General features: G+C 51.1%; 1 protein-coding gene across 3 annotated transcripts in view; it reads right to left on the reverse strand.

Moving 5' to 3' along the window:
* Window positions 1-6,024: 6,024 nt before the first annotated feature.
* LRBA (LPS responsive beige-like anchor protein) overlaps window positions 6,025-14,943 on the reverse strand; it is a 503,590-nt gene continuing 494,671 nt past the window's right edge. For all 3 annotated transcript variants that reach the window (XM_053911800.1, XM_024569215.3, XM_045202618.2), the window contains exons 54-57: window positions 14,155-14,256; window positions 11,941-12,137; window positions 8,561-8,712; window positions 6,025-7,129 (exon numbers count right to left, since the gene is read on the reverse strand). In XM_053911800.1, coding sequence (XP_053767775.1) covers window positions 7,039-7,129; window positions 8,561-8,712; window positions 11,941-12,137; window positions 14,155-14,256 — 542 coding nt within the window. In that variant the 3' untranslated portion in view covers window positions 6,025-7,038. The remainder of the gene's footprint in view (window positions 7,130-8,560; window positions 8,713-11,940; window positions 12,138-14,154; window positions 14,257-14,943) is intronic.

Genomic DNA, 14,943 nt, shown 5'->3' on the forward strand with positions numbered 1-14,943 from the left:
GTAGTTGGGGTGGGTGGAGATTTGTGTCCTTTTTGCAAAGGATGTGTGGTCACAGGCCCAGGAGTCAGCGGGTGCCAGTGTTTGACGAAGCCTTGGGGCCACGGGGGGGACAGGAGAATGGTGCTTGGGGAGTGGGTCTTGTCGGAGTTTATTCAATTACAGGTGTAGCAACTCATGCAACAGAGCTGGACAGGGGTCATGGACTTGTGACAGGGATCTTACAGCAGCAACGGCAGGAGTCAGGGTAGGTGTCCCCTTGTCTGTCTCTGTCCATCTGTGCCCCGTGGTGCACCCTCACCCCCACCGAGATTATGTGGTCTTCTGTCTCTGCTTCTGGTGCATTTTGGCTTTTTCCCCTGTTCCCTTGTAACGTCTGCTTGCTCACCTGTCCCTGACTCCTCAAGGCTGCACAATCCCAGGGCTTGAAGCCATCAGCGTGGCCCTGGATCTCTTACTTAAATTGCTGTGCAAATGAGATGATTATGGATCACTTGTCTCTGGGCAGGCGCTGACCCTGCATCTGCAGGCTGGCTGCAAAATACAGGTGGGCTTCCTGGTCCACAGCTGCAGCAGCCACAGCTTCCAGAGCAGGGCAGTTTCAGAAAAGCTGTGATGGGCCGCTCTAGAATATTCTGCTCATCTCTCTTCTTCCTGAAAGGCCAGAGAGCCAAGTTTTTCAGCTTCCAGTGGAAATAACTTTATTAATGGAAGGGAAGACGTAATGTGAAGGCGGGAGCAGGAGAATGAAAACGGTGATGGAACAAGGCCTCTGGCACTGGCCAGAACCTGAAAGCTGACCCTGTCCCTTCCACTGAGGTCCAAAGACATTTGCTGAAATTTAAGAAAGTAAGTGGCCAGTCAGCGGTGACAGGATGAAGGAGCACCTTCCTTCCGGCACCTGCTGCCACCCTCTGTGCCACAGTCCCATGGCCTGGGGTGGGGTGGGGTGGGGGTGGGCGTGGCCTAGAGAAAGGAAGTCCCACAAACCAGGTGGGGCAGGGCCCAGCAGTGGCCTGGCAGTTCTTTTGGAACGACCTGCATCTCACAGATACTGAGAGCGGCTGAGTGTGTGTACAGCTGACCGAGAAGTTAGGGATGTGACCCAGGCCATAGAGTTGGCAGGAGACAGCACTGAGATGCTGTTGCAGGTTCCCAACACCAGAGCCTGTGCTGTGCGGAGGTCCCGGTCACCCGGGGGCAAATCAAGGTCGCCTGGATAATGACAGTTCTGACACTGCAAGCACGTGGGCCGTCCGCCCATGCCCTTAGTGATCATGTATCGATCTCTTCTCCTCAGGATGCACGTTGAATGCAGACACTTAATGAGGGGCTCCTCCACTCCTGCACAGTGAGGATGCCATGTGCTCGTCTTAACGTCCGTTCCTTTCCTTGAGCAGGTGATCATCTAAAGACATTGACCTTGGGATGGAGGGTAGTAAAGGGGGGCAGTGACCTGCCAAAGCCATCTCGAGCTGCCTGCAGGGCCCAGCAGTTGGGCCAAGAGTCAGGGAGTGTGTCTCTGTCTTTGTGAAGGTTGCTGCGATGTGGGAATGTGTGGAACATATGAATTAAAAGCGTTCGGCAAACCCTTCCAGGAGTATTTCCGTGGGTTGCACTGTGGTATGGGAGGCAGGAGGTGATGGAGACAGTTGGGAGCAGACTGACCATGTCAAAAGGACGACTGTGGACCGACCCAACGCTGTCTCGGAGAAAGGCGTCTACAGCAGCTCGCCGGCCCATGGGGATAGAACGTGAGCTACGCAATTCAACGTTTTCTGGTACCAGATTAAAAAAATTCAGAGGGGGACAGGGGAGATGAACAGTATCATGTTTTATTTAATGCAGTATCTCCAAATGTATCCAAAACATTATTTCAGTCTGTGATCGGTATGTAACGATCACTGGGATGTGTTCCATTTTTCAAACTAAGTCTTGAAACGGGTGTGTGTTGACGCTCACGGCACGTGTCAGGGTGGATCAGGCTTGTTCATTCCCTACCGGCCGCCTGTGGCTGAGGTGTGGCTCTCCAGAGAGGCCTTGGCCTCATCTCTGTTCTCACTGTTGTGTTGTTTGTGGCTCCTGATGTGAACGGTGACGTAGAAGCATGCTTCTCTGTTGTTTTAAGTGGCAGGAGCTGATTTAATCATTTCCGCAGCTTTGAACACTGGGGCAAACGAAGCGCCCGAGGCCTTGGTGCGTGCTGCCGTCTGTGGGCCGTGCCGGGGGTGGAGGGTTCAGTGATCACTGTTTCCTCATGTGCAAATAGAGCGGCTTACACGTGGGTGCCATCCTAGGCTGCGCCGTGAGGGGTATGTGTGGACTGTGGCAGCATGAGCCTGGCCCTCCTGGGTATGGAGCTGTGTTCTGGGGCCTCGAGGTGTGCAGGGCCGGCCAAGCAACTGCCGCCCAGGTGGCAGCTGGCTGGTGAGGGGTTCGGAGCCCTAGCAGCCGAGGACTAGAAAGGTGTGTGTTAGGGGAGACCAGAGGCCTGTCTGCTACGTGTCTTTGGCTGTAGAAGGCCTGCTCTGTAGCAGGGGCGCAGACTTCTCTCAGTGGCTCTGGAGGGCGGCCCTGAGGCCAGTCGGTAGGAGTCACACAGGGTTGTGTGTGAGCGTGGTGTCGGAAGAAGAGTATGATCGCAGGGCAGTCTGGTGGTCTGGTGACAGAATTAGCTGCTTTTTAAAGGAATGACGACCTAGTTCTTGGAAATGCCTGGATGCTAAATCACCACCACCACAAACAGTATCAGCGTGCGGAGTATTCCATCCTGCCTCCTTTGAGCCACACCACAGCCCTGAGAGAAAGATGCTCATATCCCCCTTCATTAAACGCAACGCTTGGAAGGGTCCAGAGCTGTCCCAGACTTGCTGGAGCCGGGATGGGCCCTCCATGCTCCCAGGGCAGCTGTCCTTCGGGCTGGGCTGCCCCTCTAGGTGGGCACAGGTGCTTTAGAGGGATTGTTTCTGTCCTAGGGCAGAGGTGGCCCTAGGCGGTTCCCCACAGGGTGGGGAACACACCCGGCAAAGTAGTAGAGAATTGAGGGGCTAAGAGGCTAACAGTGCCAGGGAGAATAAGGGGTCTCTCCAGAGGGAGGACGATGTGGACAAGTGTGCTTAGCCTTGCCCAGGGAGTCCAAAGGGGCCATCTGAAGATTGAATGTGCAGCCCTGAACTCCAAGGCAGTTAGCAGGGGAGGAAAGGATATGTTTGGTACGGCAATAGTCATTTGCAACCGACATACCCCTTCCCAAATGTAAGGCCTCTCATTAGGGGCCGAGCTGGGTGCCTCAGGCCTCCAGTGTGGTCGTGATGGTCCCAGCCTACTGGGCAAGATGGGCGAGTCGTGAGCACTGGGCACCTGTCTGTGCTGAGGCTGAAGCTGGGTCTGGAGAAACGTCTTTCAAATCATCCAAGTCCAAAGCTGCAGAGCAGCCAGCTGCTTCCTGCCAGGTCTGAGGCAACAGCAACCTTCCCAGCTCCCCCCAGATCTTGGTTTTGGCAAGAAAAATATTCTTAAACTTGAGACAGAAAAATAATTCACGTGCTGGCCTATGGCTGCTGCAGTCTCAGCCTTCACAGGTGCGTTTGTAGACTGCCTCCTTCCCTTGCAGAGCGCCTGGCTGTCTCAGGAAGACAGCTTGCCCAGGGGCCAGAGCACCCTCAGTTTCATTAGAGAGACAAATGCGATGTCCCTTGGTGTGAGTCATCTGCATTTCTGGTTCACAGCAGCTGGGGCTGGCAGTGATGTGTCAGTGTCACTAGTAGTGGCCTGGAGCTTTTTAAATAGTGATCTTGTGACTTTGGGGGACCCACCAAATGCATCATGGACTACACTTTCCCAATCTATCTAAGAGAATCCGAAAGATGTTTCTCCTACTCATCTGAAACAGAACATTATTTTATTTTATTGATTTGCTGTTGATGGCCTCGTTCTTCCTTTTTGGTTCGGACAGTTGGAAATGTCCCAGCTCCCCTGCAGTGATAACTTGTGACGTCTATAGGATGAATGAGCATCCTTCCACTCAGTGCCACAAGAAGGGATGTAGCTCACGGGGCTGGTTGTTCTCCCAGGTGAAGCGGAGAACTTTCCCTCCTCAGTGGGGAAGGCAGGCATAGCCACGTGGAGGCACCGGCATGCAGGCTGATACGCATGGGTTACACAGGTGTTGAGATTTAAGTCGTGTGCCCTCCGTTCTGTGCTTGTGAACATGCTCTGGCCTAATATGATGTCCCACGGTGACGTGAGACTGCGAGGCCGGTGGCTCCTCCACCGCTCTTCCAGCTGCTGCGTGTCGCAGAGGGAGCTGTATCCTCAGTCTGCTGTGTTCTTCAGCGGCAATGCAGTGTGGGCAGGGTTGATGCAGAAGGAAGGACCAAGCCAGGTCCACCAGCTGTGTGGCTTGCTCCTGAAACAACCACAGCCAGTAAAACGTGTTGACGGTACCAAGTGAGAACCTCTCCCCTCACATTCCCATCTTGGTAGATCCATCACGTGGTCTGCTGTTTTAACTCACCTGCATTTGCTGAAAGGGTGCAGTGTGGATGGGTTCCCTGGACACCTCCTATGAACTTGACCTGCGTGACCTCTGCCATCTCACCGGCCCCCTGAAAGCGAGGTGGGAGGACACACAGCACCAGGTATGTGTGGTCAGGCCCTGGGCCTTCGGCTGTGCTCTTGGAGCTGACTGGGAAGGGCAGCCCCGGGCTGCAGGTTGCTCACCTCATGTCCCCTGCACAGCATCTTGCAGTTCCCACACAGGTGCTTCGAATCTAGTCCTGTAAGCTCAAATAGAGCTGAAGTGTGATGTTACCCCCAGGGCCTCAGTGGTTCCTGTTTATTGAGTTGCTTTGAGAACGTTTGCGGGGGTCCGCTGCGCTGCACTTCGGGACTGAGATGCTCCCCTAGGAGTGCCCCGTCTGTACTGCTGTGCTTGTGCGACGTCCACCTTCTGTTGTCCAAGCCCTCCCGCTGCCCCAGGCATCTGCTGGCATGCCGTCCTTACAGAGCCTCAGGGACTCGACTGGCAGTATGTCAGGGAGGGAAGTGTTAGCCCGGGAGGCGATGCGCTCCGCAACCCGCGGTGACGCTGATGCGCCTCACTGACGACTGCGCCCTCGCAGTGCGTGTGCTCCTCGCTTCCTTCATCCACTTTGCTCCCCACCCGTCGACGCGGACAGTGCTTCCTGCTTGGCTTACGTGTATTAAAATGTTTGTTTTAAAGAAAAAAGTTAAAATTGAATGAACGAATGTTGAGTAAACCCTATCAGTGTACTACAGATTCTATCATTAGGAAGCTCTTGTGTTGATGCTAGCTACATTCGTTAATGGAAAATTTAGTTAATTTTCTATGGGTCTGATTTTTAAAAGCTATATAAAGCAGTAGAGGCACTGATTTTCTTCGTAGGCTTCACAGGAAGTTGCTTTATTAACTTTGCTTTAGGCTTGTATTATGGGATAGTTAAAGTATCAAATACCCAGCATGTGACTTAGCTGTTCCTAATTTTCTTCTTTTTTCTAAAGTACAAGATCACCGGTTAAGATCCGTGGGCATATTTGGCTAATTTACCAGTGACGTGGGTAGTCCTTCCATTCTAAGATATGCTTTACCATCTCGTTTCCTCCAATGGTTGACAGAGCCAGGATACAAAGTTCCTTGTTTGGTCCTGTGGGAAATAGAGGTTTACTTAGAGTTCTCATTTGCATGTGTCTCAAAAGAGGGGTGTGGCCAGAGGAGTTCTTTTTCCGCCCCACTCCCAGAGTTTTTATTAAAGAGTCTCTCTCCTATTGGTGGTTGTTCAAAATCTGCGACTCAGAGTTTGACAATTTTTTGTAAATAATAATTTTATCAATGTTTTAAAAATGAGTGAAGAGATATTGCCAACACCTCAATGACAAATGTATTTGTTTTCTGTCAAACTGAGCTGTTCATTCCAACCCTGTGCTTTTAGGGAAGCGCTGAGTGAGCAGAGCAGCAGAAGGGGGTCCGTCAGGTAAGCTGGGAGAGAAACAGGCTGGATGTCCAAGTTCACAACATACAAAGAGTTTATTTATGCAATACAGACCTTTTCTCAAATATTTTCACAGAATTCCACACAGCCATCTACTAGAAAAGTAGAATTATACAACACCAAAATAACATTGTTTCTCAGTACAAATTGCTAATCAAAAGGGAGGGGAAGATAGTTTAATAACAAATAGAAGGTAAAACAGGTGTTGCTTATTCCAGCACCTGGTAGCCTCTGTTCTCAGACCCTGGGGCGGGGCTGCCATCAAACCTCAGGGGTGAGCTTTGGTACTTGCAACGTACAGAAAAACAGATGTTGTGAGCCCGCGACCATTTCCATCATTTCATTCTGATGTGTATGAAGAGGACAAATCAGGAAAACATTGTAAATATTTCACACTTGCTGTAACATTAGACCCTTTATGTTAACCACACAATAAAATAGCTTCCCTCAAAACCGTAATTTTCTAGGTCTAAAACATGCTTGAAGAAGAATAGATAGAAATAATTCACTGAGATGTTTTAAATTACATTTATCATAATTTAAACGTTACTATTTAAATCCCAGAAAGTTCCGTGCTTAAGAAGCACAATTGTTTGGAAAAATACAGGACCCAAAGTACAGCATAAAACTCCCCTGTCCCAGTCTCATAACCCACTTCCCGATGATTAAAATCATTTCTCAAGATTACAGATAAATGGGAAGTATTTTTCATAATAGAGCTAGAAGAAGTGGTTTTACTCACTCCACTGTATATTTCCATAATTGGTGAAAATAGACTTCTCATTATGACTAAAAATAGATTTTTTTTTTAAAACTACAGAACCCAGCAGCCAGTTTTCTGCTTTGCTATACAACTCCCCCCAAAGTCAAGCAAAGTCTACAAAAATAGCAATTAACTTTAAAAAATATTTTGCTTCTTAGAGCAAATTTAAGTTACATTCAGATGTGACAGCTATCTCTAAGAGAAGGGCGCTCAGGGTACCTCCCCTGTGGCAGCTGGCGCAGGGCCGATGTCCCGCGTCACCGTTAGTTAGTAGCGGGTCTGGTATTCGTGGTGCCAACGGTTGAAGTCGTTGTAGAACACGACAATGCTTCCTGAGGCCATGCCGGAAATGATGCACCTGGGAGAGGCAGAGAGAGGGTGGGGCTTATCCACCTGTCCATCTCCTAGGTATCTGTTACTAAAGAACCATCCGCCCTCCCCGGATCTGCACAGTGATGTAGAAGGTGGCGGTCAGAGCACCATGTGTGCACGCGAAGGTGTGTCGTTGGTGACTAACCTGCAGACCCAGTAAGCCTGGAGCACTGCCCCTGCTGTCCGACAAGGATCCAAGCCCCTGTGCTCAGGGTGAGTCAGTAAAACCTGGCCCAGCGTGCCGCCCCCGCTGTGTTAGGCTTCAGAGTCCAAGGAAGGGGGTCCAGTCTCAGTCACTGCTGGCAGGGGAAGCATCTCTGACAGGCACAGAATCAGTGACGAGGAAGTGCAGTCCATGTCCCTTGTGCCCTGAGCAGGCGGTGTGGCCCGAGAGGGCTCTTGGAGCTGCTCGGGCCACAGCCTGTTCTCTTAGACGATGTCTGGCTGAGTCCTCAGTGGTGCTGTCAGTGCCCCTCCTAATACCTCAGACCAAAGTTAGGAACTGAAATGTGTCACCACGCAAAATACTCAGCACAGAAGGGACGCAAAAGCGCTAAGACACATAAAGCAAATACAGCATAATGGCAACAGCCAGTTACTACTTTACGTGTGAACAGATTAAATGCCCCAATCAAAAGGCAGACATGGGCAGAGGGAGGAGAAACCATGACCAAATGTACACTGTCCACAAGAGACTCATGTTAGCGCTGAAGACACGAACAGGCTGAGGGGGAGAGGGCGGAGAAAGACAGCCCATGCAGATGGTCGTGGAAGGAGGACTGGGTAGCTACACTAGTGTCAGACCGAACAGGCTCTAAGTCAGCGCTTGCGATGACAGACCAGGACACTGGGTACCAAGACGAAGCTCAATTCTTCGAGAACACCCGTCAGCGCTGCAAACATGCCGCAGGCGCAGTGGGGAAGGCTGCGTGAGCCTCCCTAGTGCCACTGAACTGGCTCCCAGCAAACGGCTTACGTGGTAAAGTTTGTTACCACAAAAAAAATTAGGAACTGAAATGAGGGACTATTTATAGTAAGAGGAACTGAGGCACCAGGTAAAAATGACCACCCCCGGGGGGTTTCGGGAAGGTAGCCCAGTCTCTCAGTGGAATCCTCATGAGATAATGACATTTTAAGTGCTGAAATACAATGCCTATAAGAAAAAGGCATGTAAGAAATACAAAGAGCTTAGCGGCATCGTCACTGGAGCCCTCGTCACCCCAGTCGTGTCTAACCCGGGAGAACTGGGCCTTTGTCCGCAGCGGCCACGCCATCAGAGAGAAAACCACACTTGTCAGCAAGTGTCCTGGAAACACCAGTATTCCTTGGCTTCCTCACTGCACAGGTGACTCCCAGCCTCTAAAGTCCCCTCTGCGGTTTGTGCCACCACCCTCCGTGGCCCGCAAGTCCCGCGTACCTCTGGTCGTAGGACAGGGCCATGGCCCGGATCCCAGCGTCACAGCCTGGATAGGTGAAGAGCTGCTTGAGGTCTGACACCTGCCAGACCACGACCACACCGCTGTCCCCTCCAGTGAGCAGGTACTGCCCGTCCCGACTCAGCTGCATGGCCTGCAAGACAGAGCAACAGCCTGGTAAGAGGTGGCTCTCGGGGAACTTTGACCAAGTTTGAGGACTTCCTACTCAAGCAGCTGCTGCAGCACAGGGAAGGGGGACACGGGTATGAGTGTTTAGGAAATCAGGAGTCATGGGAAATTGAGCCATTTTTTCAAACTCAGGCCGTGCTTGAGTTTTTAAATGCATGTTGTGGGCTGGGACCAGCACTCCAAAATGAGCGGCCTCCTGGGGAGAGGCTAAGTGCTTTGTACCCTGGCTGGCCTCCTATCCCCCGGAAAACCCTGCTGCCCTTGGATCTGCAGACCCAGGGGGCAGGGGGCCCACAGACTAGCACCTTCGCTGGGCCTGTGGGGATCCTGCAGCCAGAGAGCTCCACCTTTCTGGGTAAGGACTCCCCAGGTTAGGCATGTTCTTCTTGCCCAGGACTGACAGCTGCCTGCAGGGGAAGACAAGGGACTTGTTCTGCAGTCCTGTAAAACAGGCCAGTGGCAGACAAGTGCCTGTTTTTATGACTTCCTACATCTTTTTAATGCTTGAAAAAAATATTTTGTGACAGTAAAAATTATATAAATTCTAGATTTCAGTGTCTACACACAAGGGTCCTGGAACAGAGCCACCCCGCTCATGTACAGCGACTCGCCCACACACTTGCAACAGAACGGAGCCTGCAGAGCTGAACACAGTCACTGTTCGTCCCTTACAGAAACTCTGTCCCACTCCCTGCCCCAAGAGCTAACCCTAATACCCTTCAACTCCTCCCTAGCTTTGCCTGGCTACTGCAAACATCTGTGAGCTTATGTCCACTGTGGGAACACAGACTGTGCTAGCAAGCCACAAATAACAACTCTAATTTCTGATATATGTATTTACACTTAGAGAGTTTTAGTATAGTTGCCTTAAGTCTTTAATCTACCCTTTGACAAACTTGTTTAAGTCATAGAAAAGTAAGGAGTGTCTCATAGCCATTCAATTCACAGAAATGCCAACTGTTTTTCAGTGGTTGCTTAAATACAACTTACTGTCAAGAATACACACCAAAAAAAATGTAAGAAATAAAAACCCATGTGTGGAAGACAGTTGCGTACAAGAAGTATTCTCTAAATCTAAACCAAACGTAAACAGGTTTTTCAATGTAACTACCAATCCATACCCTCGTCCGCCCTTCCTTTGACAAATGGCGATCTCTAGGGGGTGTCTGGGAACGGGAAGGACAACTAGGACTGATAATTATTTGCTACACTTACAAAATTCAGCTGATGAAAATCCATTAACCTTCTGGTTGTGGTTCACTTAAGTTTTATACTTCAGGCTTTTTACTGGGTAAGTGCTATATTAAAACAAATTAAAACCACTAATCTTTAACTCTGTTTCAGGAGACTCTAACCCTAGTTCTGTTTGGAATTATGTTAAACCTGGACTTTTAGGACTATACTTTTATCAGCCTCCAAAACACTGGAATAGGGCAGATGCCTGCCAAGGTGAAAAAACATTTTCTCAGCCTTTCCGGTGAAGGACCTGTCAAATTCTCCTAAGGGCAAGAGCCAGGGCATCATTTCCAGAACAGCATCCTGTCCTCCAGCCAAACCGTGCTCCCAGAGACATGGATGGTGGCACTGGACAGGTGGGCTGAGACGAGAGATTTCCAGACGGCCTCAGAGACATGGTCCTCTCTCCCTCTAAGTTCCCAGTGCTGCTCTGTCCCAGAGGCCCCAGTGCTGCGGGGAGGGCATTGTCTGGATGCACAGTAAGGAAGGCTTCCCCAGCAGTGGGCCCTGCCGTCTGGGGCCCCTCCTCCCCCCACCCCAGCTCCCTTCTCTCATTCCCTCTCTCCCTGCCAGGCAAGCTCACCGATCACACAGGCCACCACGTCCTAGTTAGTGTGACAAAGTACAACGGTGTTGGGGGAAAAGCAATGGGTTGTTTAAGCCTAAAAGCCCAGTGGGAAATATTAGAGGGAAAACAGCTGGGGGACGAAGGGGACACTGGTGTGCACCAGCAGCCTGCAGCGAGCCTCCGACTGCAGCCTGTGGCACTGGCATGCCACAGCAATTGTTGTAGCCAGCAAGGGATTTCAAATTATTCTGCAGATTTATTAGTGCAGCTGACAATATAATCGCAACTCAAAGTGACAGATGATCAACATTATTATTCTAAAGAGGAAAGGAAAACCCTCCGATGTGTACTTGGTTTAAATGAAGTATTACGGGAGGAAGGGAGAAACAAGCAGAGCCTGGGTGTCTCTGGGCGCGCCTGAGGGGAGGGGCAGGGGCACCACAGAGGGCTGCTCTGTGGGCCCTGCACTGAGAAATGGCTCCTGGGCAGGAAGCAGCGAGGGCCTGTGTTCACATCATGTCATCTGTGTTTAGGGTTTTTGTTCCAGCCCTGTTTTTACCTGAGAGAAGGGGGTGACCAGGCTAGACCTGGGAGAACTTTTGTCAGCTGAGTCGCCCCGGATCAGGAATAACCATCGCTAAAACACCCAGGCTTGCTGGAAGCTGCTCTAAGCAGGCAGAGGCCTCAGAGACCCCGCCCCACCTGTCCATCCAGCACCCACGCACTCCCAGCCTCCCCCCAGAGAACCGCAGAGACACTGAACAGAACGCACTGCCCCACAGCCTCCACCAAGGGGGACCTGGAGAACACAGCTCTCCAAAGGGCATCCCTTACTCCTTTCTTGCCCAGCAAAATGGAAAAGCAGCCTAATTCACATCGGAAATTGAAGCCCAACTCTTACCTCAGCAAATTTGGGTCTTCTTATCCATGGAGAAGTCAGTCTGAAACCAGATGCTAATCCTGAACAGTCTTAATCCCTCCCACGCCCACCCTTAGCCTGGAGAGAGGAGACGGTTGTAGGTGTGCTCTACTGCATTAGTTTAGGTTTGGTAATCAGAAAACAACAACATGCAGTTAATTTTAGAAACAAAAACAAAAAACGAGCCATGCCTTTGGAAGCCACCCAGAACGGCTTCACGTGATCTTGAGCAGCCTCTTCTGCTGAAGGCTCACAGAGGCTTCAGGTGGCCTCAGACCCAGAGCGTCCGGGCCGAGCAGTGCAGCTGGCCCTGCTGCAGACGCCGGGCTCTGGGAGGCATATGAGCCGCTGACAGCCACCTGATTTCTCTCTTTTGGCATGGAAAAGAGAATCTCAGTGACTCAACAGAGGTTTCTTTAAGGACCCCTCACTTGGAGATAAATACTCAGAAAAGTCTTCTAGGCACTCACCCTTATGTTATCCTCTGTTTCCGTAGTGGCCTGGAGTTTTCCGTTTACGCTGAAGGTACAGAAGAAACCGGTTTCGTAGAATATGACACAATGGCCCTCTCTCGAAGCCTGAATGAGTTTTGGTTTCAGGCACTTTTCAGGACCCTCCAAAGTCCTTAACAAGTCTCCATTCATGGAATGTAGGAGGCATGGTCCTTCTGAAAAGAGAGGAGAAACAAAAGGCAAAATTCATTTTTTGAATGGGAACAGAAACGTGATCTGAATTGCGAGCACAGATGGAAGAGCGTAACAAACCATGTCACTGTTATAGAAAGCCTTAAAAGTTACACATCTTGCAGAGGTCATCCTGCAAGCTTCCTCCTGCGTGCTGGCGGCCCTCCCCTTTCACTTGGGAGAGGAGAAAGCTAAGTCTTACACGTTCAAGTTCATTTCCCCTTAGGAGACAGGAAGTTACGCTATGAAAGTCATTATGACAAGAGATGATTAAAAACTGGAATTTTAGAAAGGAACAGGACAAATGTTAAATCCAAGAGGAGCTTCCAGGAAGGCTGGGCTGTGGTCGGGCCCACTTTGACCCACCAGGGGTCCTGGTGGTGGCAGCACTGGGCCTGTGTGGGGACAACTCACAGGGCAGCTTTGGAGGCCTCCGAGTTCCCCACCCCCCACCCTGCTCACTTCCCTGCCAGGAGGAGGTCCCCCATGTCACCTTTTCACCGTCCCCTCCCGGATGAAATTACTTAGGGATCCTTTGCCACTTCTTGGCAACTGAGTCTACTTTCCTCCTGCCCCCTCCTGCCGAAGCACATAGCAGCGCCTGAGGCTCCAGGCAGACCCGCTGAGATGCCCGAGGGAGACCGGGGAAGAGCCCACCCGTGTCAGAGCTCTTCATTCCCACCGCGTGCGGGGTGGCGTGCAAAACACAGGAGCTGGTGGCCCAGACTGCTGGCGTGGTGAGCGGGTCGTGCAAGGTGTCTGAATCACACAGGAAGGTGACCGGATCCAGGCTGCACCACTCACGGCCCTGGCGCCCCCACCTGGTCCCCGCAGGACTACGAAGAGCGAGCCCCTGAAAAGAAGGCACTCCGTGGTTTCTTGACCACCGTGGGAGCACAGGAATTTTCAGTTCTCAAATGCAGGCGGCCTAGGCTTTGCGCAGCACGTACATGTATGTGTATGTGTACAGATATGTGTGTATACAGAATTCTTAGTGTTTTGACAAAGTTTCGAAGGCCGTGGACCAATCATGAACTCTGCCGTTGACTGGTACACTCACCCGCCAGCTGCAGCTCGCAGTCAGGGTTAGGGGCCCAGGCGAGCCGCGATCCTGGGCAGCCTGCAACAAGCCCTGTGAGCCTGGGGAAGCCTGCAATGTGACCCGCCAGCCTGGGCAGCCTGCAACAGGACGCTCGCTCTGCCCATCCACCCAGGACCACACATAGGCCAGAACGCACGTTCGCTCAGAGTGAGCCTGCTGGGTGTGGGAAGGCAAAAATTCCAGCTAGTAGAGAACTGTGCCTATCATGATTACTATTTCCTTGTCTTGACTACCTAAATTTTTAAATACAACCCTTTGAACATTTAATGTCTTGTTACCTAGAGTAAGTATTACAGTTCAAAACACTAAGAGACTCAAATACTATGATTCCCCACGTGATAAGCCTAACACCCTCAAGATGACAGTGTTTCCTGTGTTCAGACGTCAGCGAGGGGGCAGGGGCAGGGACATGCACAGACCGAGACATGGGAATAAAGAAAGGAACGGACCCAGCCCGTCCCCGTCAGACCCTGACTGGCTGTGTGCGCTCTGGGAAAGCCTGCCTCGTGCCGTTGGCCTAGGTGCGTGACGACCTTACTAGGACAAACCTCCAGGCAGCCCAGCTGAAGTGGCCTTCCCCTCCACTCCTGGTGCCATCCTGGCCCCTGCCTCGGCCAAAGACTCGGAATTAGAACAGATGGGGTCAGGAGCCTCCGGCCAGGTGCGAGGCGGCAGCCAGCCGGGCCAGAGTCGAGGGAATCAGCAAGTACATGGAGGTGTCCGCCTCCTGCCTCCCTCCCGAGAGCAGTGCTGAAGCACAGCCACCGGGGCAGTCCAGCGCGGTAGCTACCAGTGGTGGTGTGTGTGGATAGGGAGTGCCTGAGCGTGGCTGGTGCTGCCACGGGACAGCACCCAAACAGCGCACACACGTTTTATGGAAGTGCCAGAGACAGACTTACCTGTAGAACCGCTTAACACCAGGCCGAGCTCAGCACAGATGGCCGCGCAAGTGATCTCATAGTCGTGGCCGGTCAAAATGGCCCGAGGAGTGGTGGTCCCACCTTTAGGAAAAAACACACAGAAAGGGCAAATAAATTCCAAGAATTCAAGTTCATTCAATCCCCGGGATTACCTCCTCTACTCAGATTAAATAACCAGCAACTTGTTCCTAGTTCCCATAATGTCTAAATCTTTCACTTATAATTTGGGAATTTGTCCAAAAACCCTATTTTAGAACGAGATCCAAACGTTATGTCATAGTTTGAGGACCACACATTTGTTAATTTTTTAATCACTAATTATCAAGCAATGGTTGAAACCTTCATGTACAATAATCAGAAATCTACATTATAAAATGCCTGAGATACTTTCCCAAAACAAAACAAGCCCCTTGATTGGGAGATTTACGGAGGGAGGACTGTAAAAGTCGGGACTAAGGCTTGATTCGCATTTCAAAGAGCAGCAGCCGCCTGGTTCTCCCCACCCGCCCCCTCCTCCGTGGGCCACAGTGAGGCCAGTGTGAGCTAGGGTTCGTGATGACTCAAAGCAGCTCCCCTCTGAAGTAGCTATTACCCTTACTGAGCTTATTTGTTTTCCTGATACGTAAATCTCAGCATACTTTTCTATGATTCAGTCAAAGAACAAAGGGGAAAAACCCTCTTACATGTTATTCTGTTGACAGTGCCTGAAAATCAGGGGCGGGGTGCAGAGGACGGAGGAGGACCGCCCAGGGGATGGGCGCAGTTGCA

The sequence above is a fragment of the Desmodus rotundus genome, chromosome 9 (genome assembly GCF_022682495.2).
Source record: "Desmodus rotundus isolate HL8 chromosome 9, HLdesRot8A.1, whole genome shotgun sequence".
In the NCBI taxonomy this organism is placed as follows: Eukaryota; Metazoa; Chordata; class Mammalia; order Chiroptera; family Phyllostomidae; genus Desmodus; species Desmodus rotundus.